Source organism: Miniopterus schreibersii (genome assembly GCF_964146895.1).
Source record: "Miniopterus schreibersii genome assembly, chromosome: 3".
Taxonomy (NCBI): domain Eukaryota; kingdom Metazoa; phylum Chordata; class Mammalia; order Chiroptera; family Miniopteridae; genus Miniopterus; species Miniopterus schreibersii.
This window is the reverse complement of record NC_138103.1, coordinates 21,043,469-21,069,304: the sequence shown is the minus strand read 5'-3', so window position 1 is coordinate 21,069,304 and position 25,836 is coordinate 21,043,469. Positions and strand designations below refer to the sequence as shown.

At 44.1% G+C, this 25,836-nt stretch overlaps 1 protein-coding gene across 1 annotated transcript in view; it reads right to left on the bottom strand.

Annotated features, from left to right (window-relative positions):
* Positions 1 to 8,634, bottom strand: part of ABCC1 (ATP binding cassette subfamily C member 1 (ABCC1 blood group)) — a 126,327-nt gene extending 117,693 nt beyond the window's left edge. Inside the window, exon 1 of the mRNA XM_081132491.1 lies at positions 8,485 to 8,634. Within this exon, the coding sequence (XP_080988617.1) occupies positions 8,485 to 8,532 (48 nt within the window). The 5' untranslated portion in view covers positions 8,533 to 8,634. The remainder of the gene's footprint in view (positions 1 to 8,484) is intronic.
* Between the last annotated feature and the right edge of the window lie 17,202 nt (positions 8,635 to 25,836).

Here is a 25,836-nt window from a genome sequence, read left to right as displayed (position 1 = left end):
CGGGAATCGAACCCTGATCGCCTGGATCCCAGGTCAACGCTCAACCACTGAGCCATGCCCGGCCGGGCTATTATTTATGTTTATAAATGTTTTTATGATTATAAAGACTAGAAGAATACCTTGGTTATAACTCAAAAGAGTAGCTTGTTAATGAATTAAATATCTCTATGTTGTTTTTTCTGTAATTAGAAAACTGATTAAACCGGAGAGTAGGTGTAAAAATTAAATTGGAGTTGCATTAGCATGGTGTGATTATGAGTAAAATTTACATATTGTTAAATTATCTCATCGGTTTCAGAACATATCTTCTTAAAATTGGAACAAACCAATTAACCCTTCTCACTATACAGGAAAGCAAGGAGAGCTTGGTCAATTCCCAGCTTGCTCAATGCTGTCCAATGCCAGGAGCACAACAGGTGCTTAACCAATGCTGGTGTGTCCGTTAGTGGGAGTAAAACTATGGCAGCCACCTGGCAATTAGCACTACCAAATTTCAGTGTGCTTCTATCCCTGGACCCAGCAATTTCTCATGGGAGAATTTAGTCTGCTGAGTCATTTACATATATTTTCATACATGTGCAAAGGTGAGTGCCCACAGATGTTCCAGGCAGCACTGTTTATCACACCAAAAATCCAGAAGTGACCCCAACAATGACCAAGGGGGGTTCAGTGACTATAGATCACAGTCATATCACAGGAGAATATGTGGCCTGTAAAGAAGTGTTATTTTGTTGGTGGGAATGCAGACTGGTACAGCCACTGTGGAAAGCAGTATGGAGTTACCTCAAAACATTAAAAATGGAACTGTAGCCCAGCTCAGCTGCTGAGCAGCAACCTATGATCCAGGAGATCGTGGTTCGATATCCAGTCAGGGCACATTCTCGGGTTTCGGGCTCCATCCCCAGTAGGGGGCATGCAGGAGGCAGCCAATCAATGACTCTCTCTCTCCCTCTCACTTCCTTTCTCTGAAATCAATAAAGATATACTTTTTAAAAAAATGGAACTGCTTTATGACCCAGCAACCCACCTCTGGGAATATAGCTGAAGAAACCCGAAATACTAATTTGAAAGAATATATGCACCCCTATGTTCATTGCAGCATGACTTACAATAGGCAAGATTTGGAAGCAGCCCAAGTGCCCATCAGTAGATCAGTGGATAAAAAGCTGTGGTATATTTACACAAGGGAATACTACTCGGCTGTAAAATAGAAGGAAATCTTACCTTTTGCAACAGCATGGATGGACCTAGAGAGTATTACATTAAGTGAAATAAGCCAGAGAAAGACCAATACCATATGATTTCACTTATATGTGGAATCTAATGAACAAAATAAACTAACAAACAAAATAGAAACAGACTCACAGATACAGAGAACAGACTGACAGATGGGGGGGGGGGGCTGGGTAAAAAAGGTGAAGGGATTAAGAAAAAAACCCCTCAGAGACAGACAACCGTACGGTGATTATCAGAGGGAAAGGAGGGTAGGAGAAGGTACGAGAGGATAATGGGGAGATAAATGGTGATGGAAGGAGGCTTGGCTTTGGGTGGTGAACACAATACAATACACAGACGATGTGTTATAGAATGGTACTCCTGAAACCTACATAATTTTATTAACCAATGTCACCCCAATAAATTCAATAAAAAAAGTGTTATTTCCTTTTCCTTTCTATTTGCGTGGACTAAAATGGAAAGAAAATCATTTTTTAAAATATGTTTTTACTGATTTTTAGAGGGAGAGGAAGGGAGAGGGAGAGCAAGAGAGAAACACTGATGTGAGAGAGAAACATCAATCGGCTGCCTCCAGCACGCACCCCCAACCAGGGGTCAAACCCAAAACTTGGGTATATTCCCTGACTGGGAATAGAACCACAGCCTTTCAGTGCACAGGAGGACACTCAACCAACTGAGCCACACCAGCCAGGGCTCCTCATTGGTTTTTAAGTGAAGGAAGTAAAACACAGAACAGTATTTAGAATATGAACCCATTTAGAGAGGGCAAAGAGATATGCACACTTTCAGTCCTTCATACACATGTGCATATAATTAAAACTTTTCTAGAAGGACACCCAAGAAACTGTCATCACGACTGCTTCTGGGAACAGCGCAGGGAGGGAAAGTACCGAAACTTTTACTTTCCATTTATACTCTTCCTCTTCACCCTTTTCAAAGTAATGGCACAATCAAAAATGTTACCATTCGAGATCCTCCCCATACAATCAGCCAGATCAATTCAACAGCTAGTTTTAAAAGTTTTCTAGCAATCTATATATATAGAAAGTCACTTTATTCACCTAAGAGAGCACCGCATCATCTTAACAGGTCACGAAAAGCCTATGGTCTGACCCTGAAGAGTTTCAGCTAAGGTGAGACTCAAAAGAGACATCAACTTAATTTTTAAAACCTGACATTCATTCAAGCATAAATGGATCAAAAGGTTAACTTTTAAGGGAACCTCTAAAAACAGGTGTTTTCACCCCCAGGACTGAACTGCCATACCCCCCAATGAGCATGGATTAGGGAAAAGGGACACAGGCCTGGGTTTTTGAAAAGAGGCAAACAGTATGAGAACGGCTGCAAGCTCCTCCAGCTAATTGGAGTTTAACCTCCTTAACATCTCATTAAGCTTCTCCAAGGCAACCCCAGAAAGCCAATTACACGAGAAGTCCAACAGCCTAAAAACTCGTAGGGAAATGGAAGAATGACGGCCAAAGTCTCTCCCAAAATTTCTTCTCTAGATTCCTCCACACCAATGGCTGTGTGACTTCACCATCCAGGGGACATCTGACAATGTCTGGAGACGTTTTTGTTGTCACAACAAGGGGAGGTGCGACTGGCATGTAGTGTGTCAAGGCCAGGGATGCTACATCCTACAATGCTCAGTACAGCCTCCTACAGCAGAGAATTATCTGGCCCCAAGTGTCAAAGAATGCCGAGGCTGAGAAACTGCTCCACACCTACCACCCACCCCCAAACTGGCTTCCTCAAAGGCCTCCCTCAGCCCTCAGCCTCCAAGGGGCAAGTACAGGTTCCAGCCTCCATCAGAAGAGACACTGCCCCAGTTCCCGTGCCAGGCTGGGGCATGTGCTCGCCTCAGGATGTTCAAGCCCATGTCATTATCCACCCCCACTTTATTAGCACTTTTTTACTTTTTATTTTTTGCAAAATGTTCAGGCAAGTATTTATGGGCTAGGGTTTTACCGACCATTAAGATCTAATAAGAAAAGCTAGGCCTTATCCTGCCACAAAAATCTGTAGCTAACATACAAATGAGACTCTTGTTTCAAATTCCTCCAACATCGTGACCGTGCTGGAGCCAGGATGTTTGCATCACCACGCTAGCGATTCAGAGAGGCCCCGGGTCACTTCACCAAATGGTTGGGCTTCAAAGCAGGGGAATGCCAACTCAAATAACTACAGGTGCCACCTGGATTCTATTAGTGAAAGAAGCAGACCCGATGAGAAAGCACAATGAAGAAAGGCACCTTAGAATTGAGGCTACAATAAGGATGAGTAGGGACTTCAGCAAAATGAAACCACCCAGCTTACCGCCACCATGTACCAAGGCAGGCCCTGTGCTATCAGATCTTCCGGTTTCTCAAGAGAAATCAGAAATCCAGATTTTTCTCTGAAATCTTACAACCAATCAATCAATATTAGCAATTACAGTAATTCATAATTAAAATAAAGCCAAACCAGCACCCTTGTGGGCTAGATCGAACCCCCAGCTCGGAACTTGTACCTCAGACAGTAAAATTCAAATGCTAATTAACCCTACTTTGTGGGAGGCACTGGGTCCTGGGAAAAGGCAGATGGAGGAGGCTCAGTCTGACCCTTGCAAGATAAAATATAAGCCGTCAAATGTGGAAGCTGGAGGGTTCAGTCTACCTGAATAGCCATTCAGGACAGGTGAGTAACTTTCATTCTTAGGATCTCTGGAGAAAGGCTTCAACTAAGCTCAAAAGCCATTCCAGTACTTCATGTCATTCATTCATTCGACAAATGTTTACTGAGCACCTAGTATGTTCCAGGCACTGTTCTAGATACTGGGATTATGGTCATAAACAAACAGGCAAAAATTGCTGCCCCTGTGAAGTTGACCTTTTGAGGGGGGAAAAAAGTAAAATATTTGGTGTATTAGATGGTAGTAAATAAGTGTTATGGATGGGGGGGTGGGAAAGCAGGGACTATTGGGGTGGGGGTGGGGAAAGGCAGGCTGAGGTGACACAAAGAATTGAATGTGAAGGAGCATTTCAGGCAGGAAAAACAGCCAGTGCAAAGGCCCTAAGGCAGCCTGTAGCCTGTGTGGCTGGAGTAAGAGAGAAAGTAGCAGGCAATAGGGTCAGAAGTGGTGGGGCCAGAGGCTGCCAGGCCTAGTAAGCCCTTTAAGCCCTTTGGCTTTTGAGGGAAGTGGGATCCACTGCAGGATTTTAAGTAGAAGGAAGTCAGGATCCCTCTGGCTGCTGGTTTGGAACTAGACTGTAAGGGTCAAGAAGGGAAGCAGGGAGAGCAGCAAGGAGGAAATGTTTAAATCCAGGGGTGAGCCAGTGGCTCCAGCCAGAGTGGTAGCGGGGAAGGCTGTAAGAAGGACCTGCTGATGGATCAGATGTGGAACGGAAGGGAAAGAGGGGAACCAAGGATGACACAGGCTTTTGGCTTGAGCCTTGGAAAACGGGACTGCCATTAACTGAGATGGGAGGGCTGGGGGAGGAGGGTCCCAAGTTCCGTTTGGGGCAGGGTAAGTTGGAGATACCCAGATGGAGATATCAATTCCTAAAAATCAAGTCCACGAGGGGAAAGAGAGTTTTCATCTCCACGATGGTCCAAGTAAATGACGCTGGTCCAGGCCCCTCGTTAGTCTCTGCCAAACGGGCCAGCAGTGGCTTCCTTCTGCCAGGCCCATGGGCAACCCAGGACCTCTGAATTAGGCCTGGCTCTGCTCTGTCCTCTCAAAGGTCCCCCTTTTCTCCTTCCAAAGCCATTTACCTTGTTACCTTGTCACACTGCCATACTAGGCCTCAGCTTTAACCTGAGTGAAGTGGGGTAAGTGGAGGGAGTCCCCATGAGTTTCAGGGTCCCTTTGAACTCTAACAATCCACAAGGGAGAGAGAGGGAAACTAGAAGGGGGAAGACAAAGAGGGGAGAGAGGAAAGCAAAGTGATGAGCCTGAAAACCAACGGAGTACTTGGAGGGTGGAAAAAATTTTGGCTCTTCATAGATTGTTGTGAAGCCAGGGGGAGCTATTAAGGCAGGAATTAGACTGACTCCAATGCCAGACCTTATCCTAAGAGGAGTTTCTAAAAGCATCTAAGATACTCCTTTTTTCACACCCATTGGCAGCTAATTCAAATATTCAGGGGTTTCCTGAGTTGAAGGATGGCTCAGAGCATCTCTGTAGCAAATAACACCAAGACCAAATATTAACTAGAGAATTCTAGTTAGCATCAACGGCTCATAATTACTGAGTGTCAACTGTATACCAAGCAGCAACATTCTCAGTTCACATCAAGGATTGGCTCTTTTATTCCTCAAATTACCACTCTTTGCTTGGTAATGTGTTATCACCCCCATTCTCCACATGGGGAAACTGAGGCATGGAGGGGGGAAGCAACTCACCTAAGCTGCAGAGCCAGGATTTAAACCCAGAGAATGGGAGCAATTGCTCTGAGCCACCACACTACACTGCTTACTGATTTGTTTTCTTTACTTTTCTATATTTTTCAATTTTTCTACACTGGCCATGCAACCTATTAATAAACCCCCCCCAAAAAAAATTTTTAATTAACTCGAAAGGAAAGACCCAGGTCCATTTTCCCAACCATCATTCAAACATCAGCCAAAGAACAGTCTGTCCTACCAGCCTCACCCCACTCCAGACACCCCCAGCAGAAAGAGGCAGCCAAGTGCTGGTGAACTCAGCCCCCATTTTCCTTTTAGATAATGAAGTTCCTCTTTTTTCAGCCCAGAGCATTTGCCTGAATGAAGGCAGTATGTCAGTGGAATCCTCAGCATGGGCCATTTCCACACTCCGGTTTTTCTGGAAATTTCCTGGGGCTCAGAGGCAGACACCGGCCCAGGAACAAAGCTGTGATAAGAGTGTCACCTGGACTAGTCACCTTGGTTTCTAAACACTTGTCTTTGATCAGGACAGAAACCAGGCATGAGTGAGTGGGTGACACAATCCCATCACCACCCCTGAATAAAAAGTGGGTCCAAAGGAAGGACAAACAACTCAAAACACACAGCTTCATCTTCAGAAAGAAAAATAACCATTGTTTAACTCTGTGCAGGGCACAAGCTGAGCCACTCACATAGATAAACTCATTTACTCTTCACAATCCCAGGAAGGTGGGACTCTTTTGGCCCCTGCTCCCATTTTACAGATGAGGAAACTGAGGCACAGAGAAGCAAAATGGCTTGCCCAAAGTGGCACAGTTATCTAACAGCTGGGAGGCCAGCTTCTCCTGGCCTTGAGCATGCCATCCTAAAAAACACAAGCTACCTGCTTTCTGTTACATTTGGTTTCTCCTGCTATCTGCAAGTTCTTATGCTTCAGCTGTCTGCTCGCCAACTGTGGTTCCAGTTCCAGAAACTGGGGCATCTAGCAAGTCCAGGTATCCAGAGGGAGGAGAGGCAAAGGACAGTCTGCAAGGCCAAGGACTGAGGGAAGACGAAGGGCCTGGCAGAGGTGAAGGCCAGTCACTTGGCAATTTTGTAGCAAAAAGTCCTTATAAGGAGAAAAAAAACAATTGCCAATTGGTTTTCCAGATGAGCTTCTTAAACTAAATACATGGAGGACACCCCCAAACACACTCAACTTTGGAAAAACCTCATTAGCCATCAATCAAATACATCCTGATGCAGAATCTAATTTATGGTTGCCTATTTTTCCCACTCTGTCATTTAGGAGAAGAAAAGAAACAATACTCCAAAATTCACAGCAATACTAGACCAGATCCCTATCTGCATCCTTGCAGAAATCATGTTAGTGTTGTCATAACTGGCACAGGGAGGAAGGAGTCCACAGGTTTTTCCTCTCTGCTAGATAGAGTCCTACTTTGCAAATGGCCTGCTCTCCAATCACTCCAAGACACCGAACGCAAAGCTGTTTCCAGCCCTGGAGTAACTAACTCTCTGACCCCGTTGGCCTGAAAATGGAAGGTGTACCAAAGTGTTTGGGTTGTTCTACCAAAAGATACTCCTCAAAATAAAGCCTTCCCATGGGGCCCTCAATGATGACTCTTTCAACACTCCAAATGCCACCTGCAAGAAAAGAACCACAAAACAGGACAAGAAGGTATTTTTTGGATGCTAATCGCCAGCTCCTACGAGCCAAGGGTGTTTCTCTCTCCTGATTCCTAAACAGAAGTGGAAAAACTATCGTGTCCAGATCTGTATACAGTGTTTACAAATAATCAACATGGCCAGACACAGAAATGCCCTCCTGGAACAAAGGAAGAAATCACATTAGAGGGAAGCTAAAGCCGGAGACACTGGGATTAAGCCAGAGAAAGTGCATTCCAGAGTCCCAGACACGCTCAGCACTGAACATTCAGAAAACTTGCTGAGGTTAAAACAGGTGGAGGTCCTACAGAGAGGAGCCTGCTTTACAGCCATTGGATGGCATGCCCACTGCTACCAGGGTCTTGGGCATCCTCAGCAGCACCGCAAACCTAGCAGAGGGTCAGGCCAGACATGGCAGGGGTGAGTAGCCCTAGCTTCTTTCCTGGCTGTTCCCCAAACTTCCCCAATTCTTTCCTTGTTCCCCCAAACAACCCCCCCCCCCCAGAGTAATTAAGCCCAAAGAAAGTAAAAGATAACAAAAAGGTGTGACCATCTGAGAGTAACGTGGATGCAAAACAACTGGGGCAAACCTCACCTGATCACCAGGAAGCCCCTGTCTACAACCCGAGCCCCTCCCCAGCTCAGCCCTCCGATAAAGGGGCATTCTTTGTGAAAAGGGGGGGTCTCTAACCCACAAAGGAGATGGGAGAACTTCAAAGCAGGGAGACAATCTCCTTTACCGCCCTCCAGCTCTGGCGTCCCCTTCCCTGGAAGGTTATTTTTAATCGGAGAGGGGAACCCCAAAGCAGAAAGGACCCCTCTTTTCGACCCCCTCCCCCAGGCTCTGTCCCCTCACCTTTCCCCCAAACCCCAGACCTGGACACATGCAAAACTCCCCTTCTTACCACCCCCACCCCCCGCCCCCCGCCCCAGCCGCATGCCTGCTCCCCAGGAACTGAGTCACCCAAGTTAGGGCTGCACTCCCGACGGCGCCGGCCGCGAGCGACTGGGGAGCGGGACCTCCAGGCCGGCTGCAGAGCGGGGACCGCGGCGCTCGGTCGGGAGCCGGTGCCCAGGGGCTGCGGGCCCGCCCGCCCGCCGCCCAGCTGGCGCTTCCCCCCCGAGCCGGCCTCCCAGCCCGCCGGCCACCCTCCCTCCCGCCGCCCCACATGGCCCGGGGGGCCGCCGAGCACGTACCCAGAAGGGGTCGGAGCCGTCGGCGCTGCAGAAGCCCCGGAGCTCCATGCGGCCGGCGCGGGCACCGGCGGGCACCGGCGGGCGTGGGGCTGCGGGACGGCAGGGCGGCGGGCGAACAGGCCCTGTGCTGGCGGCGGCGGCGGCGGCGAGGGCGGGAGGCGGCCGGGAGGGGGCCGGGGCCGCAACGCCCTCTGATTGGCCGGCGCGTCACGGGGATGCAGCAGCCCCGCCCCTCCCAGGCGCCGGCTCCCCGAGCAGCCTCACGGCGTGGGCCGCGCGCGGGGGTTACACCCGCACCCCCCGCGCAGGGGCCTGGACGCCGCGCGGGTCTGCACCCTAGTCCCCGGTACCCCGCGTCCAGCCCCACCCCCATCGGGCCGGGGAGGGTGTGCTAACCCTCCAGAAGCTGCCGGGATCTCTGCGTCCGGACCCGGCGACCCGTTTTCAAATCCTGCTGTCACAACAACGACGACCTCCGCTGCAGTCACGACACACAGGAAGACACAACACGCCCTGCGCCCTCCAAGGCCCGCAGCGTGCCAGACGCCAGCTCTGTCCTTACTGGAGCCTCTCTGTTAGGACTTCCCTTTCATGAAAGAAGACAAGGGGCAGTCAGGTTGGGGGGCTTTTCCAGGGTCACAGGGCTAACCGAGGTGGCTGACTCCAGCGCTCACACCGAAACACAGGAAGTGGATACATTTATGAATCTGTTGGAGAAACTGAAGCTCAGAGAGGGGAAGTGATTTGCCCAGGGTCACCCAGCTGCCAAGTAGTGGAAGCGGGATTTAAACCCATGACCAGTCTGATTCCAGAGGACTCATGACAGGAGGGCTCCAATCGCCATCCCAAACAGCTGTTGTCCTCGCATGTGTGCAAACCGACCTTGGCATTTTCTCTGTCCTCTTTGAGCAGCATTCAGAAAATAACCAGGTTATTGATCCTCACCTTAGAGGTAAAGAAACTGAGGCCTACGCACATAGTAATAATTAACAAGCATTCACAGTCATGGGGCTTCCTAAGGCTGTGTTCTTAACAGTGAATATGAATTAACTTGGGTAATGCTCACAACAACCCCATGAAGTAAATACTTTTATTATTCCCATTTTGCAGTTGAGGAAACTGAGGTACAGCAAGGCAGAGTAATTTGTCAGGAATATTTAGACAGGAAGTGGCTAAACCAGACTTTGAACCCAGACAGACTGGTTAGGAAGGGCGAAACCTATAATGCTAATCATTCTGCCATATTGCTTCAAATTTCTTTAATGCACAGGCAGCCAGTGACAGAGGAGCTGGGGCTAGGGCCTGGGAGCCTAGGCTTTCACTGTGAAACCAGCAATGGCTTTCTTCCCTCCTCTCTTCCTTAATCCCTTGACTGATGTGTAGTTTCCATTACAGCCCCCACACACACACACACACTCACAAGCTGCATCAACTAAAACAGGAACAGTGATTGAATTTGAAACACACACACACACACACACCTCTAAAGGACCTAGGGAGGGAGGGAGGGAGGGAGGAAGGGAGGATTGTTTTCTGTGATTTTTTTTATTGGCCCAGATTCCCCTCAGGGTGAGTGAATTTTTAAGGGTTAATTAATTTCAAGTGCTAATACTCCATGTGCTGTTGCTTTAATATTTATACATTCAACAAACACTTATTATGCATCAACTATATGTCAGATCCTACAATGTTGCTGCTCTTATGGAGCTTAAAGTGTTGGGTTTCTTGAGGGTTTTTTTTAATGCTTTTTTTTAATGGTAGGGGAACAGGTTAATCAAATAATCACATAAAGAAAAGGGTATTTACAACTGTGATAAAAGCTAGGCAGAAAAAGTTGGAATAAGAGGGCCTAAAAGAGTCCTGGCCTGCAGGTGGTGAAAGTCAAGGAAGGCTTCCTGGAGGGAGGAGTTTTTGAGCTAAGATACAAGTGATGAGTCTAATTTCATGAGGCCTAGGTTATGTTCTAGGCTGAAGAAGACAGATTATGGAAAAATCATGAGCCAGGACAGAGCAGATCCTTGGAGGAACCTGAAGATAGTCTGGGTGACAGGAATCCAGAGAGAATCAGAAGGGATCAGTAAATGCCACAGAGCATGCAGGATCTTGTTAGCCAAGGGAGGGGTTTCAGCTTGGCTCTAAGAGCAACAAAGAGGCCACTAGTGGGTTCTAAGCAGGGCAGGAGACAGGGTCAGGTTTCTTTTCATTCTTATCCGAATTCTTCATTTATTCATCCCTTTTTTTAAATTTTTTTATTGATTGATTGGAGGGGGTGAGGAGAGAGAGAGAGAGAGAGGAAGAAACATTGATTTGTTGTATGCATTCACTGATTGATTCCTGTATGTGCCCTGACAGGGGCTCAAACTTGCAATGTTGGTGTATCAGGATGAGGCTCTAACCAACTGAGCTAACTGACCAAGGCAATTCATTCATTCTCTTAACAAATATTTATTGAGGAAGCATATGAAAAGGTGTTCAACATCATTAGTCATCAGGGAAAGGCAAATAAGACCCCAGTAAAATACTATTACACACATACCAGAACAACTGAAATGAAATGCCAAGTTTTGGCCAAGAGGAGGAACAATTGAAACTCTCACACTCTGTTAGTGGAAGTATAGATTGGTTCAACCGCTTTGGAATGCAGTCTGGCAATTTCTACTAAAGCTGAACATCCAACTACACAGTGACACAGCAATTGCACTCCTTTCCAAAAGAAAACGTGCTCATGCCCATCAACTGACATCTACAAAAAAATGTTCAGAACAGCTTTACTCAAAATAGCCAAAAACTAGAAACAACCTAAATGCCCATCAGCAGTCAAAAGGATGAATAAATTGTGGCATAATGACATGATTGATTACTACACATCAATTTTTAAAGGATCGAATTATTAACATATGCAGCAATAGGAATGTATCCCACAAAACATCATAAGGAACAAAAGAAACCAGACACAAGAGTTCATTTTTCGTGATCCCATTTACACGAGGTTCAAGAACAGGTAATACAAACAGATGCTGACCAAGGTCAGAATAATGGTGACTTTGGGGGGTACTATTAGGAAGAGGTATGAGAGAGCCTGCTGCGGAGCTGGAAATGTTCTGTAACTTGATCTAGTGGTAGTTACATGGTTCTTACACACACACACACACACACACACACACACACACACACACACATATATTTTAAAATTCACTGAGCTGGATGCTTAAGGTTGCTGTACTATATAAAAACTTAAAATAGAAAATAAATAAATAAAAGTATTTACTGGGGCCGACCATGTGCCAAACACTCTATTAGATTCTGTAGACACAGCAATGGACAAGACAAAGATCACTGCCCTGTGAGAAGGAAGCAGAGGATAGGAACAAATGAGTGTTCCTTTTTCCAGGAGAGAAAACAGAAGGTTAGAGGGATGCGGTAACGCGTTGAAGATCCCACAGGTGGGATGTGGCAGAGACCAGACCTAGCCCTGTCTTAACCGCCAAGCTCTCCCTGAGCTCCTCTTCCAGCCATAGACTCAAAGGCCCTCCCTTCCCCTGCTCTCCAAGCCCCTTCCTTCCTATCTGCGGCTCTAGTGGCTCTGGTACAATAACCAACACCCTCCAACGAAAGTGGCTGTGGCCCCTGGGCCAAACCCACCCAAATGACAACAAGCAAAATACTTGGTGATGAAAATGCAGGGTGTGGGTTTCAAGCATCAGCAGCTTCAGGAAACTGTTGAGTAAATCATAAAGGCGAGAATGCCAGAGAGATCCTTTTTACCCTTCCCTGGAACCACAGCATGCTGTCCCTGTTCATTTATTTTGCAGTACTTATCGCCATTTGTAGTCATTTAATTATTTATTTGCTCCAGCTACTGCTGTCTCACCGGGACTGCTGCACCAGCGTCATTCCTGGCCTTCCTGTCTCTGTCCCTCCCTGCTGGAGTTGGAGCAGTCACAGCAGCCAGAGGGGTCCTATTAAAGCAAGGGGACTCTTAGCCTTTGCCACAGCATGGATGGACCTGGAGATTATTATTCTAAGCGAAATAAGCCAGTCAGAGAAAGACAAATACCATACGATTTCACTTACATGTGGAGTCTAATGAACAAAAACTGACAAACAAAATAGAACCAGGGGCGTGAATACGTGGAACAGACTGACAGATCTCAGAGGGGACGGGGGTGGGAATGGGGAGACTGGATAAAAGAAAGAGAAGAGATTAGCAAAGAACATATATGCATAGCCCAGGGATGCAGACAAAAGTGTGGTGAGGGCCAAGGAGGGAAGGGGGGTGGAAGGAAGCAAAGCGGGGTGGGAGAATGGGGGGCACCTGTAATAGTGTCAACAATTAAAGAAAGACATTTGGCCTTGACCTCTGGGGTGCAGGCAGAAAAGCAAGAAAGTGACAGCCCTGAATAAAGGCTCCCATGGCCTTCCATTGTGTTTAGTACAAAAATCTTACTGGATATAATCTAGCAATTTCTGGGTACATACCCACAAGAAGTGAAAGCAAGAACTTGAACAGATATTTACACACACATCTTCACAGCAGCATTATTTGTAATAGCCAAGAGGTAGAAAAAACCTAAGTGTCCACTGACAAATGAATGGATAAGCAAAATATGGTATATCCACACAATGGAATATTAGTCAGCCTTTAAAATGAAAGAAATTTTAACACATGCTGCAACAAGGGTGAACCTTGAAGACCTTATGCTACGTGAATTAAGACAGTCATAAAAGGACAAATATTGTATGAGTCCACTAATATAAAGTTCCTAGAGTAGTCACATTCATAGAGACAGAAAGTAGATGGTTGCCAGGGGCTGGGAGGAGGGGAGAGATGAGGAATTCGTGTTTAATGGGTACAGAGTTTCAGTTTGGATAGAGATGGCTGGTGGTGATCGTTGCACAACAATATGAATATATTTAATGCCACAGAACTGTAGACTTAAAAATGGTCAAGACAGTAATATTTTACCACAATAAAAAATAATAATAAAGAGACATGAATGAGCCAATGCACAATGAGAAAGGGCAGAGAGATGGAGCGCCCATCTGTACTCGACTCAGGGGACACCCAAAAGCAGATTCTTCCCAATGCTGCACTGTGTCCCATGCAGAGGGAATACGGGAGGAGCGTGCGGGAGGTGAGGGAGAAGGCAGAGGAGAGACGGAGTGGATGGCAGGGCGTGAGGGATGTAGCAAAGGGATGTAGAAATTGATGAGGGAGAAGGTAAAGGTGGGTGGTGCTGCTTCAGGCCTCATTCCAACTGGGTGTGGAAAATTGCCCTCTGGCCTCCTGTTATGTTTGACTCTTGACATCTTCATTCTGACGGTCAGACCACACAGACCACAGCTGATCCACCACGGGCTGAGCATGGGGCAGCTGAAAACTCCATTTTAGGCCCCCACTATCGTGAGCAGGGAAGTCTTGAGAATTTGAAGTGAAAGTTCTAGAGGATTCCCAGGGAACAGCCTCTCCACAGTTTCAAAGAAGCACAACAAGCCATCGAGTAGTTTTGAGGAACAGAATGCAGAAATAAAATAGAGCCCCTATAGCTGAGCTGCTAAATTACTAAAATCAAGTGGTTGAGACACAAAGGAACAACAATTCTATTCTTATTTGAACTATCCTGATAACTTATCCATTGAACTTGCCAGTCTTGTGTAAATACCTGGATATACATCAGACCTCCAGGTAACCCTCTGATTACCCCCTAAAGGACTAAGAAAATAATATTCACGGATCCAGACAACCTGACATCCAGGATCCAGACCACTGGTCATCTAGAGGACTCCCACCTCAGACCAATCCAGAGGCTGAGTGTGTAGGACTGATTCTTCCCAAGAACGTACTGTTTACTAGTAGAGCTCTTAGCTTTTCTTTCTTCTTCAGAACACTCGGGTACTGCCTAGTCGTGTTTCCAGTTTGCAGACCCTAAGGCCCTTGAAAACACCTTGATCATTTATTTCTAGCCAAAGCTTCCAGGCTCTTTTGGAGTTCATTCCACAGTTCCCAATTCTTTCTTTCAACCACAACAGTAACTAATAGCCGCCAGTGCTTGCTGATATGTATGCTATGCCAGGCACTGTGCGGCCTCACTTTTTGCCCCCCACAACCCTGTGAGTCAAGGACTATGATTACGCTGATTTTACAGAGAGAGATGGAGACTCACAGAGGTTAAGGGCTCACTCAAGGTCGAATAGCTGGTGAATAGCAATGTGGATATTGAACCCGGAGCCACTACCCTTCTCTGCTGAGTCCATAGGAACATTGAAGAAGGTCTTTGACGAAAGAGAAATGGAGTGACCAGGACTACACTGATAGGGCTGGGTTCCTTAAAGACCAGAAAGGAGGCCTCCACGAGGGCCAGCGGCTTTCCAAGTCAGGGCCCTACTGGCCCAAAGACTCTCCAAGGGCCACGTGCAAGGATAGGGTTTTTGTTATTTTTGTTTAACTTTTTATTATAAGTATATATTTTTTTAATCCTCACCAAGGATATTTTTTCCATTGCTTTTCGGAGAGAGTGGAAGGGAGAGAGGGAGGGGAGAGAGTGGGAGGGAGAAAGAGAAACATCAATGTGAGAGGGACATATCGATTGGCTGCCTCCTGCACGCGCCCCAACTTGGGCGGGGGATCGAGCCCGCAACCAAGGTACGTGCCCTTGGTCACAATTGAACCTGGGACCTTTCAGTCCACAGGCCGACACGCTAACCACTTTCAAACATAAGGAAAAGGAGAAAGAACTGTAAATTAAACACACATGTGCTCGCTGCCCCACCTTCAACGACTGTTTCCCTTTTGCCACCGTCATCTTTTTCTATACATGTAAAATGTATTAATCTACTTTTTTGTAACCATTTCAAAGTAATCAGACTTCATGACACTTTACCCCTAAATATTTCAGTAAGTATCTTTAAGAGATAATGACATTCACTTACATACTCACAATGCCAATGTCACACTTAAAATCCCCTATGGGTCTAATTCATATTCAGATTTCCCCACTTCCACCAAAATGTTGTTTTTTCAAAGCTGATGTTTTTGAGGGATCTGATTGTTTTAAGCCCAGTCAGAAAAGGCCACCAGGGACAAACCTGCAGTCTGACAAAGCCAGGTTTCTTCACTCTTTATAAAGAGGGAGCGCAAAGGTCAGCGCACTTATGGGATGTCCTACCAAACAGAGGGGAAGAATCAGGTTAGTAGAGGACTTGGGGAAGGGTTTTGATAGGCTTAAAGCAAAATAGGGCTGTGAGTAAAAGGTTGATGTCAGCTGGGACTGTCCTGTTTCCCTAAAACTACAAAGTTACCTAAATGTGGACCGTTGCGTTCCGAAAGCCCTTATCTGAAGCTCTGGACTTGGGTTGGAAATCAAGGCAGCTTCTTGCTCTCCAAGTGACTTCGATCTTGCAGGCGAGAGAAAGATATTTCATTTGCACTGATATAATTTTAAAGTGCTGATTTTCTGACCATGTATGATTTGAGAGAATCAAGTGTCTTAGTGAATGAGAAAGCAATGAGAAGCGGGCCACTAGGGCACTTTACAGTTGCAGAGTGTCCTTGGGAGAAACATGATTTCCTGTTACTGCCGCAGCCAGCTTTATCTGTGTCTGTTATCCTGGCCTGAAGCGTGGCTGGGCTGTTTGACTCTCTCAGTCTGATCCCATTTTTACTTTCTCACAATTCAGGATCATGCACTGCATTTAGCTGTTTTGTCCCCTAAGGGGCTTTTCATCTAGACCAGTCCATTGGTTTTTTCTTTTCTTTTTTCATTACATTGTCCTGTTGAAGAGACCAAGCCAATTATACCATAGACTATCCCACAGTCTGGATTTCTCCGTTTGTTTCTTCATTGGCATTGTTCAATTTGTTCTTCTGTTCCCTGTATTTTCTGTAAACTTGAGATCTAAAGGCTTGGTTGGGTACTTGTCAGTAAACATTCTTCCCAGAATAGGTGTTCTTGGCAAGGACAGTGTTAAGAGGAGCTATTTCCACATGGATTTGCCATCTAACTCACTCTTAGCTGCTTAACCAAGAGAAATGAAAACAGACTCCACACGGAAACTTGTGCGTGGGTGAGAAGAGCAGAGTGATTCGTGATAGCCCCAAACTGGACACACTCAAATCGCCATTAGCAGGCTAGCGAGAAACAAATTGCTGTATACAATGAATATTACTCAGCAATGAAAAGGGACTACACCTTTCATCCGGCTCAGAACCATTACGCTGAGTGAAAGGAACCATATACAAAGAACTGCATATCGAATATAGTGACAGAAAGCAGCCCAGCGGCTGCCTAGAACTGAGGGTAAAGGGGGATTGACCACAAAAGGGCATGAGGGAATTTTCTAGAATGATGAAAATTTTCCTTCTATATCTTGAATGTGGTGGAGATTAGTATACGTTTGTCAGAACTCCTCGAAGTGGATACTTTAAAAGTGTGTGTTGTATTGTATTAAATTATATCTCAATAGAAGAGAAAGGAAGAGAATCTGTTTAGATCTCAGCTTCTGTGTGTTCTCTCTCCCGAAACGGATTTGCCTGAGAAAGTGCCTGAGGTCCAAGATGTTCCCTCCTTCACCACTCTCCTTCCTCCACTTCACAAAAGTATGGCAACACTTCCTACTCGTCTGCAAATGTACCGAGGTGCCCCATGTTGGCTGCCAAACAGGCTTATTGTGAAATAATAATGTGTGGCTAGGAAAGAGAATTACCCTAAAGGCTGGATAACAAATCCTTTTGCAATTCTTATCGTTTCCAATTTGCTTTCGACCAACTTGGAGGAGGCCCTGAAGGATTTGTTGGGTAATTGATCCTTCTGATAATGGATCAGAATGTGATGTGTGGCAAATGAGAGGGGAGTTCAGACAGGTACGGCCTTGAATTACTTAGCTATAACAAATGTCCATTCCAGTCTCCTGTTTATATGAAAAACCTTTCTTAGGATTGGCTTCTATAAAAACAAAAATTGGAATAGTGCTTATTTTAAATTCTGTCCCATTCCAGCAATAAATAATATTCATCCACAGATAAATAAACCTGGAAAAATACACAAAAAAACAACCAGCCCCATTCCTCTCATTAAAAGGCTCACTTAGAATAAGGCATCCTTTTTAGAATAGGACATACTGATCAATTATACAATAATGATAATTGTAATGATTGTGGATGAAAAGGGGCCACATACTAAACCTAAAAAGCTCAGGGGAGGCCTGCGTGGCAGCCTTGCAAACTCAGAGACCTAAAGTGACCACAAAGGATGGTCTGAAATTAAAACTTATGAACACAGGATGGTTTTCAAAATTAGAGCCGTGGGGAATCAGAACTTACTATATATAAAACTTTATATAATCATTTTTATTACACAGAAGTATAATCAGGTGATTAATTTTTAAAATAATTTCAAATATACTACATTAGGATAAAAGTCTAGGAGGGAAGTGAAATGGAAACACAAGTTCAAGGAGAAAAAGAGAGTGAGATAAAATTTCCAATAGTTAAGAGCCTGTTCTTGCATTTTTTCCCCACAAAATTTTCCATATATTTTCATAATGTGTAATTATGCCCACGGATTTTTTAAAATAATGATGGTAGATATATTTAAAAGTGTGAAGTAAAGTTATATTCTAAAATGTCAATATTTATAATAACTGGGAAATTAGACTCTGCAACTATTTAAACTTATAATAAACAATTTTTTAAAAATCCTCATCAGAGGATAATTTTTCCATTGATTTTTAGAGGGAGTGGAAGGGGGGGAGAGAGAGAGAGAGAGAGAGAGAAACATCGATGTGAGAGAGACACATGGATAGGTTGCCTCTAGCACTCGCTCTGACCAGGCCAGGATGAAACCTGCAACCCAGGTACATGCCCTTGATTGGGAATCAAATCTGCGACCCTTTGGTGCAAGGGCCGGCGCTCTGAGCACCGTGCCACACCAACAAGAGCTACAATAAACAAGTTTTAGATGCCAGCTTAAAAATGTACAAGGGAAAGGTACATAGTTCTTCGAAATTCTTTTAGGAGAAACACAAATAGCATACTTGAAGATCAGTAAACAACACCTTTTGTCCATCTACTGAGCAGTGACCATGTGCCAAGCAAAGTCTGATAGGGCCCCTGCTCTCCTGGAGCTAACACCTAGTAAGTAAGAAACAAATATAAACTAAGGAAAAAAGCCAATTTCAGGAATTGATGATACTTTGAAGAACACAATAAATGCAATCGAAAGTTCCTTGGATGAGGTTGAATGTATGGGGAAGAGGGGCAGGTGGTTTGGTCAAGATAAAGATGCCAACAAACATTTCAGACAGTGGAAAGCAGGTGGTAAGTGAACCAGCAGAACACAGAGACGGAGGCCAGCAAGAGCCACGCTGATCCCCACTGTGGGAGCCAGGGGAGCCTGGGACACTGGAAACGTCCGTTACTGACGGGGAGACTGTGGTGAGTTGCATGGAAGTCAGTATAAAAAAAGGTTAGACTCTTCCTGCATCCCATGGATCAGGTGTCTGTCTCTTTCTCAGCCACAGCATAAGACAGAAAGTTCTGGAAAGTCTACATTTGGGAAAGGGCACGTAGATGATGGAGTAGGTCGTGGAACTGAAAACCAGAGAATTAAGTGGGACCATCCCTAGGAATGATGAGATTCCTGAGCTTTTGAACGGTGTGGGTTTTTAAAAACCATGTGCATATATTTTTCATACTAAAAATATTTAAGATTTTTAAAATCAGTATATTATCATTATTCAAACATCGAAACTATCAGAAGATACAAAATGGAAAATCTCTCGCCCACTCCTGTGTCCATTCACATAATCCTAACCCTCTCCCATAGGTAACTGCTATTATTAGTTTCCTATATATCCTTCCAGAACTTTTCATGCACGTGTCTGTAATGTATATTTCGTCCTGGTATATTTGTGTCCCCCACCCCTCCAAGTTCATGTTTTGAAATACTGATGCCCAATGTGATGGTATTAGGAGGTGGGGCCTTTGGGAGGTGGTTAGGTCATGAGAGCAGATGAATGAGATTAATTCTCTTATAAAAGAGACCCCAGAGAGGTCCCTTGCCCCTTCACCAGGTGAGGACACGGGGAGAAGGCACTGGCTATGAACCAGAAAGAGGATCCTCACCAGAACACAACCATGCTGGTGTCTTGATATCTACCAGCCTCCAGAACTCTGAGAAATTTCTGTTGTTTATAAGCTACCCAGTCTGTGGTATTTTATTATAGCATCCGGACCAGGCTAGGACACCTCCCTTCTCAAAATAAACACCACAGACCCTGTACCTTTCTGACAAAATCTCTCCTGAGACTCTTGTGGGCAAGGTGAGAAAACCTGGGCCCAGGGCTTGTGTTCCTCTCATTCAGAAGGAGCTGAGTCTGCAAACCTACAAGTGCTGAAGAGACATCTCTGGGGAGTCGTTCTTCAGCGTTACACTCTGTTCTCTCTGGAGCCCTTTTTTTACTGTTGGTCGTTGTTTATTAGCTTACAAAGGGCCAGGCCCTGTAATATGCTGAGCACTTTATTTATTTATTTATTTTTTAAAAATATATCTTTATTGATTTCAGAGAGGAGAGGAGAGGGAGAGAGAGAGACAGAAACATCAATGATGAGAGAGTCATTGATCGAGCCCGCAACCCGGGCATGTGCCCTGACCGGGAATCGAACCCTGATCGCCTGGATCCTGGGTTGACGCTTAACCACTGAGCCACGCCCAGCTGGGCTGCTGAGCACTTTATATACTTGGCCCATTTTGTCTTTTCACTCCTCCCAGCAAGGAAGAGAGGTTGTAACCATCAGTTACAGATGGTAGAATGCCTAAGGCCCTGATACTTTTAGGGCCCCATCAAAATGTTGGAATTCTTTTAAACTCAGAAGAAAAAATATATATAACCCTGCCTTTATTATATTTATTTTTAGCAACATAATTACAAAATGTAGTTTATATTTATATATCTTATGGAGAAATGTGGCCTGGCCAGCAACCCTGTGAGGTGGGTACTATTGTTACACATTCATCCAAGGGAGGAAACTAAAGTCTGAGAAGTGATTTGACCAAGGTCAGATGAATGGAAAGTGTGGAAACAGGGACTTGAAGGGAGGCCTAGGGAACCTTAAAGCTCTTATGCTTGACCACTAAGCCAAAGGGCCTCTGGGTCAACACTTTACCTCCAGGGGATTTGCCTCGTTGGAACTGGGGAGGTTTACACTGGAAGAAGATTGAGAGGAGATTTAATACAGTCTTTAAATATTTTAGGGGATGTCATGTGGAAAAAGGATTAACACTGTTTTCTATTGCTCCTGAGAGTAGAGCTAGAAAAGGTGGAGTGAGGTTGCAGGAAAGCAGATTTTGACCCAGTAATATAATGAACTTCCTGGAAGTGACAAGAACCCTGTCAGGGGCAATTTATCCTAAAAACCAAAGATGGGGAGTTTGAGCCCAGGCCCTGACAAGAGAAGGATTGGAGAAGATTGCTGCTTTTATGTACTTTTAACATTCAGATTCTATACTTGCAAATATTGGTTCAGCAGTTTAGAGGAGTTGGGATCCTCCCCACCCCCACCCCAATTTTACCAATCCTAATTGAGTCCTCTCATCCACTGTTGGTGGGAATATAGATAAGTACACTCTTTTTGGAAGAGCCGTTGGCAGCATCTATTAATATTTAGACTGTCCATACCTTTTGACCTAGCAATCCTAGGTGGAAGAATCTATCCTATAATTGCACAAATATGCAAAGGTCTTGGCCCAAGGATATTTACCCACAGTGTGGTCATAACAGTAGAAGTTTGGCAACAAACTAAGTCTCCATCAGAAGGAGACTGGTTAGGTTTGGCTCGGTGGATAGTGCATTGGCCCCAGGACTGAAGGGTCTCGGGTTCGATCCTGGTCAAGGGCACGTACCCTGGTCTGTGTGCGGGAGGTAACCAATCCATGTGTCCCTCTCACATCAATGTTACACTTTCTCTCCCTTCCACTCTCTCTGAAAAGCAATGGAAAAAACATCCTCAGGTAAGGACTGAAAAAAAAGAAAGGGGTGGGGGGGAGACTGGTTAAATAGAAGGTGACTTTAAGAAAACCTTGAACCTGGGTGAGACATCTACCATTTCTTGTCCTTCTAATGTGGAAATTCATAGGGCGAACGGCTTTGAGGGGCCTGGCATCCAGCAGGCCCTAGAAGAACAATTGCTATTGTTTATTTTATTCCTGAAATTCACAGAATCTCACCAAAAACTTATCACCAAGATGCCTAAAAGCATTCAGTTTGCAAATGCGGAGTGGGAGGACTTGAGCTCTGGTGACTGTTTTATCGGCCTCCCCAGAAAGGAGTCAAAAACATCTCGGCCAAGGGCAAGGCCCCTGCCCGAGTGTCCTGTTTGCCTGGGTGCCTTTGTAGCAATCCGTCCATAGGTTCCCATCACTTTAACTATGTGGAGGAGGCTCCTCGGCTCCCTTTGTGCTTGATTAAGCCCCACAGGGCCCCCTCCATTAGGCAACAATGAAGCCATTGGTGTGCTGAGGTCCCTCCCCGGACAAGAGGTTATTAATCAGCAACACCCTGTACTATGGGAGTTGGTCCCTATCAATGTATTTATTCTGAGTCTTGGCAACAGACTGACGGGAGGTACCAAAGGAATCAGATGATTGCTCTCCCTGACTCCAAGCAAGCCTTAACTAGTTCCTTCTAAAAATGGCTCTGGCCTCATTAGGGTAACAGGTGTCTATTTTCAGGTATCTAAAGGAATGTACTCTGGGTTAGATGTCATCTGAAGTAGAGAAAGGGGCTCCTTGAAAGGGATAAGGGAAATAAATTTCTATACAAAGTAGAAAATAAGTACCCCAAGAAAGATCAATAAAGTCCCAGAGGGGTGATGAAGAGAGGCTTCATGGCTCTAAGGACTCTGCTGGTGGGATTGGAGCAGACACAACTGGGGTTTTGACACAGGGAACTGAGGGACGGTGTCCGAGGCAGAGGGCTGGCAAAGAAAAACACACGGAGGCTGCTAACAATGGAATATATTCAAGCTGTTCTAAGTAGTTCCTTTGTTTGAAGCATAGTGATTAAAGAAAAGAGTAAATAATAGTAATAGTCAACATTCATTGTACTCTTACTATGTGCCCGTAGCATTCAAAAACACTCTGTACTCCATCTAACCTTCACAACAATCCTGTGAGAAGGTATATGAAGATCCCAACTCCATAAGTGAGGAAACAGAGGCAAAGCTAGGCTGATAATTTGCCCATTTGTGGTTAAGGACTTTGTAAAACATTACCAACAATAATCATAATAACCACAATAATCAACTGCTGTTGATTGATCACCAAGCACTCCGCTGAGCTTTGGACATTCCTCCTCCTCTGATCTGACCCTCACTGTCCAGGCGAGGACACTTAGGCTTGGGTAGGAGTAAAACTTTTGTATGCTATTGAAGCTAAGTTGGTACTAATTCTAACTAGATGGTTATAAATTAAGATGTTAATTGTAATTCCCAAGGCAACTACTAAGAAAATACCTGAAAAGTATAAAGTAAAATATATGAGGAGGGAACCAAAATGGTACATTAGAAAATATCTAACACAAAAGAGGCTATAACGGAGGAACAAAAAGATTTGACATATAGAAAACAAATGGCAAAATAGCAGAAGCAAGTCCTTACGTATGAGTAATCACATTAAATGGAAATGGATTAACCTCTCCTATTAAAGGGCAGTTTGACAGAATGAATAAAATAACATGAACCAACTTTATGTTCACTTTAGATCCACAGACACAAATAGATTGAAAGTGAAAGGATGGAAAAAGATATTCCATGCAAATAGCAGCCCAATTAGAGTTGGAATGGTTATACTAATATCATAAAAATAAATTTTAAATAAAAAATTGTTACAATAAAAAATGTCCAAAGAATGGCATTATATAATAATAAAAGGGTTGATCCATTAAGAAGATATAACAATTATAAATACACATGACCCTAAAAAAGAGCCATGAAACAAAAACTGACAGATTTTTTTTAAGTATATCTTTATTTTTATTTTTATTTTTATTTTTTTTTAATATGTCTTTATTGATTTCAGAGAGAGGAAAAGAGAGGGAGAGAGAGAGATAGAAACACCTTTCAATGGTGAGAGAGTCATTGATCGGCTGCCTCCTGCACTCCCCCAACCAGGGATCGAGCCCACAACCGGGGCATGTGCCCTGACTGGGAATTGAACCCCGATCGCCTGGATCATAGGTTGATGCTCAACCACTGAGCCATGCGTGGCCGGGCTAAGTATATCTTCATTGATTTCAGAGAGAGGAAGGGAGAGGGACAGAGAGAGAGAAACATGAATGAAGAGAGAGTCGTCATTGATCAGCTGCATCACACTGGCTGGGTGGTCTGGAACAAATTAATTCAATTTACATTTTTTCTCATGGGAAAAAATGATTCGGTTTTTGAACAAATCGCTTTTCGAACTGTCTTCCAGAACAAATTACGTTTGAGAACCAAGTTTCCATTGTATATTGTTTAACTTGCATGTATTTGTAAATTTTCCAGTTTTTCCTTCTGTTTCATTTCATTTTGATTGGAGAAGATACTTTTCATGGTTTCGATCTTTTAAAAATTTATCGAGACTTGTGGTCTAACATATGTTCTATCCTGGAGAATGTTCCAAGTGTATTAGAAAAGATGTGTATTCTGCTGTTTTTGAGTGGAGTGTCGTAAATATGTCTGTTAGGTCTAGTTGCTTTATAGAGTTGTTCAAATCTTCTATTTCCTTATTTATATTTGGTCTAGTGCTTCTTTTCATTATTGAAAGTGTTGATGTCTCCAACCATTACTGTTGAACTATTTCTCCTTCAATTCTGTCAGTTTTGGGCCTGGCCGGGCGTAGCTCAGCAATTGAGCATTGACCTGGGATCCAGGAGATCTTGGTTTGATTCCTGGTCAGGGCCCATGCCCGAGTTGCGAGCTTGATCCCCACCAGAGGGCATGCAGGAGGCAGCTGATCAGTGACTCTTACCACTGATGTTTCTATCTCTCTCTCTCCCCCTCTCCCTTCCTCTCTCTGAAATCAATAAAGACATATTTAAAATAAATAAATAAATTAATTAATAATAATAAAATAATTTGTTCCAGACCCCCAAATGATTCTGTTTTAATGTTTTTTATATATGTACATGTCTAATATACTGTTTAATCTATAAACAAACACTACTTTTCTTAAATTTATCGAACCACCCCCTACTACTTAAACAAATCACTTTCAGCACTCCACTTCTAGGTATTTATCTGAAGAAACCCACAACACTAAATTGAAAAGACATATACATTCATATATTAGGTGCAGCTTTGTTTACAACAGCGAAGATATGGAAGCAACCTAAGTGCCCATCAATAGACAAGTGCATAAAGAAGTGGTACATATACATAATGGAATATTGCTCCACCATAAAAAAGAATGAAATTTTGCCATTTGTCACAACATAGATGCACCTAGAGGGTATTGTGCTGGGTGAAATAAGTCAGACAGAGAAAGACAAATATGATTTCACTTATATGCAGAATCTAAACAACAAAATAAACAGGCAAACAAAACAGAAACAGACTCATAGATATAGAGAACATTTTGACAGTTGCCAGATAGGAGGGGTTTGGGGGATGAGTGAAAAAGGTGAAGTGATTAAGAAGTACATAGTTACAGAATAGTCATGGGAATGTGAAGTACAGCAAAGGGAATACAGTCAATAACAGATAAGTAATAACTATGTACGGTGTCAGATGGGTACTAGATTTATTGGGGTAATCATTTCATAAGTTATATAAATGTCTAATCACTGGGTTGTACACCTGAAACTAAATAATATTGAATGTCAACTGTAAATGAAAAATAAAAATTTATTTAAAAAATAAATAAAAATAAAATAAAACATTAACCTGTAAAAAAAAAAAAAATAGTTTATTATACCCACAGATCCTAAGAGAAGGGAGCATGCCACACCAATGGGGATTGGGGGGGCACATGGGAAACCCTGGGGTTAGTAAGGAAGCAGAAGGATTAAGGAAAACTGGATGAGAGCCTTTATTGGCGTTTCAAAAGGAAGGAATGAGAGAGGTAGGGTAAGCAGGCTTAGGATTGACTAGTTTAATCATTTCAGCAGTGTCTGAGGGATAGGGACTGTCCCTAGTTGTCTGAACCTGGCCCTGAAAGCTATAAAACACTGCTGAAAAAAATTAAAGGAGACCTAAATAAATAGAAAGACATCATGTGTCTAAGGATTGGATGACTTAATGTTATTAATATAGCAATACTACACAATAGCAATCTATAGATTAAGTGCTATTCCTATCAATATCCCAATGTCCTTTTT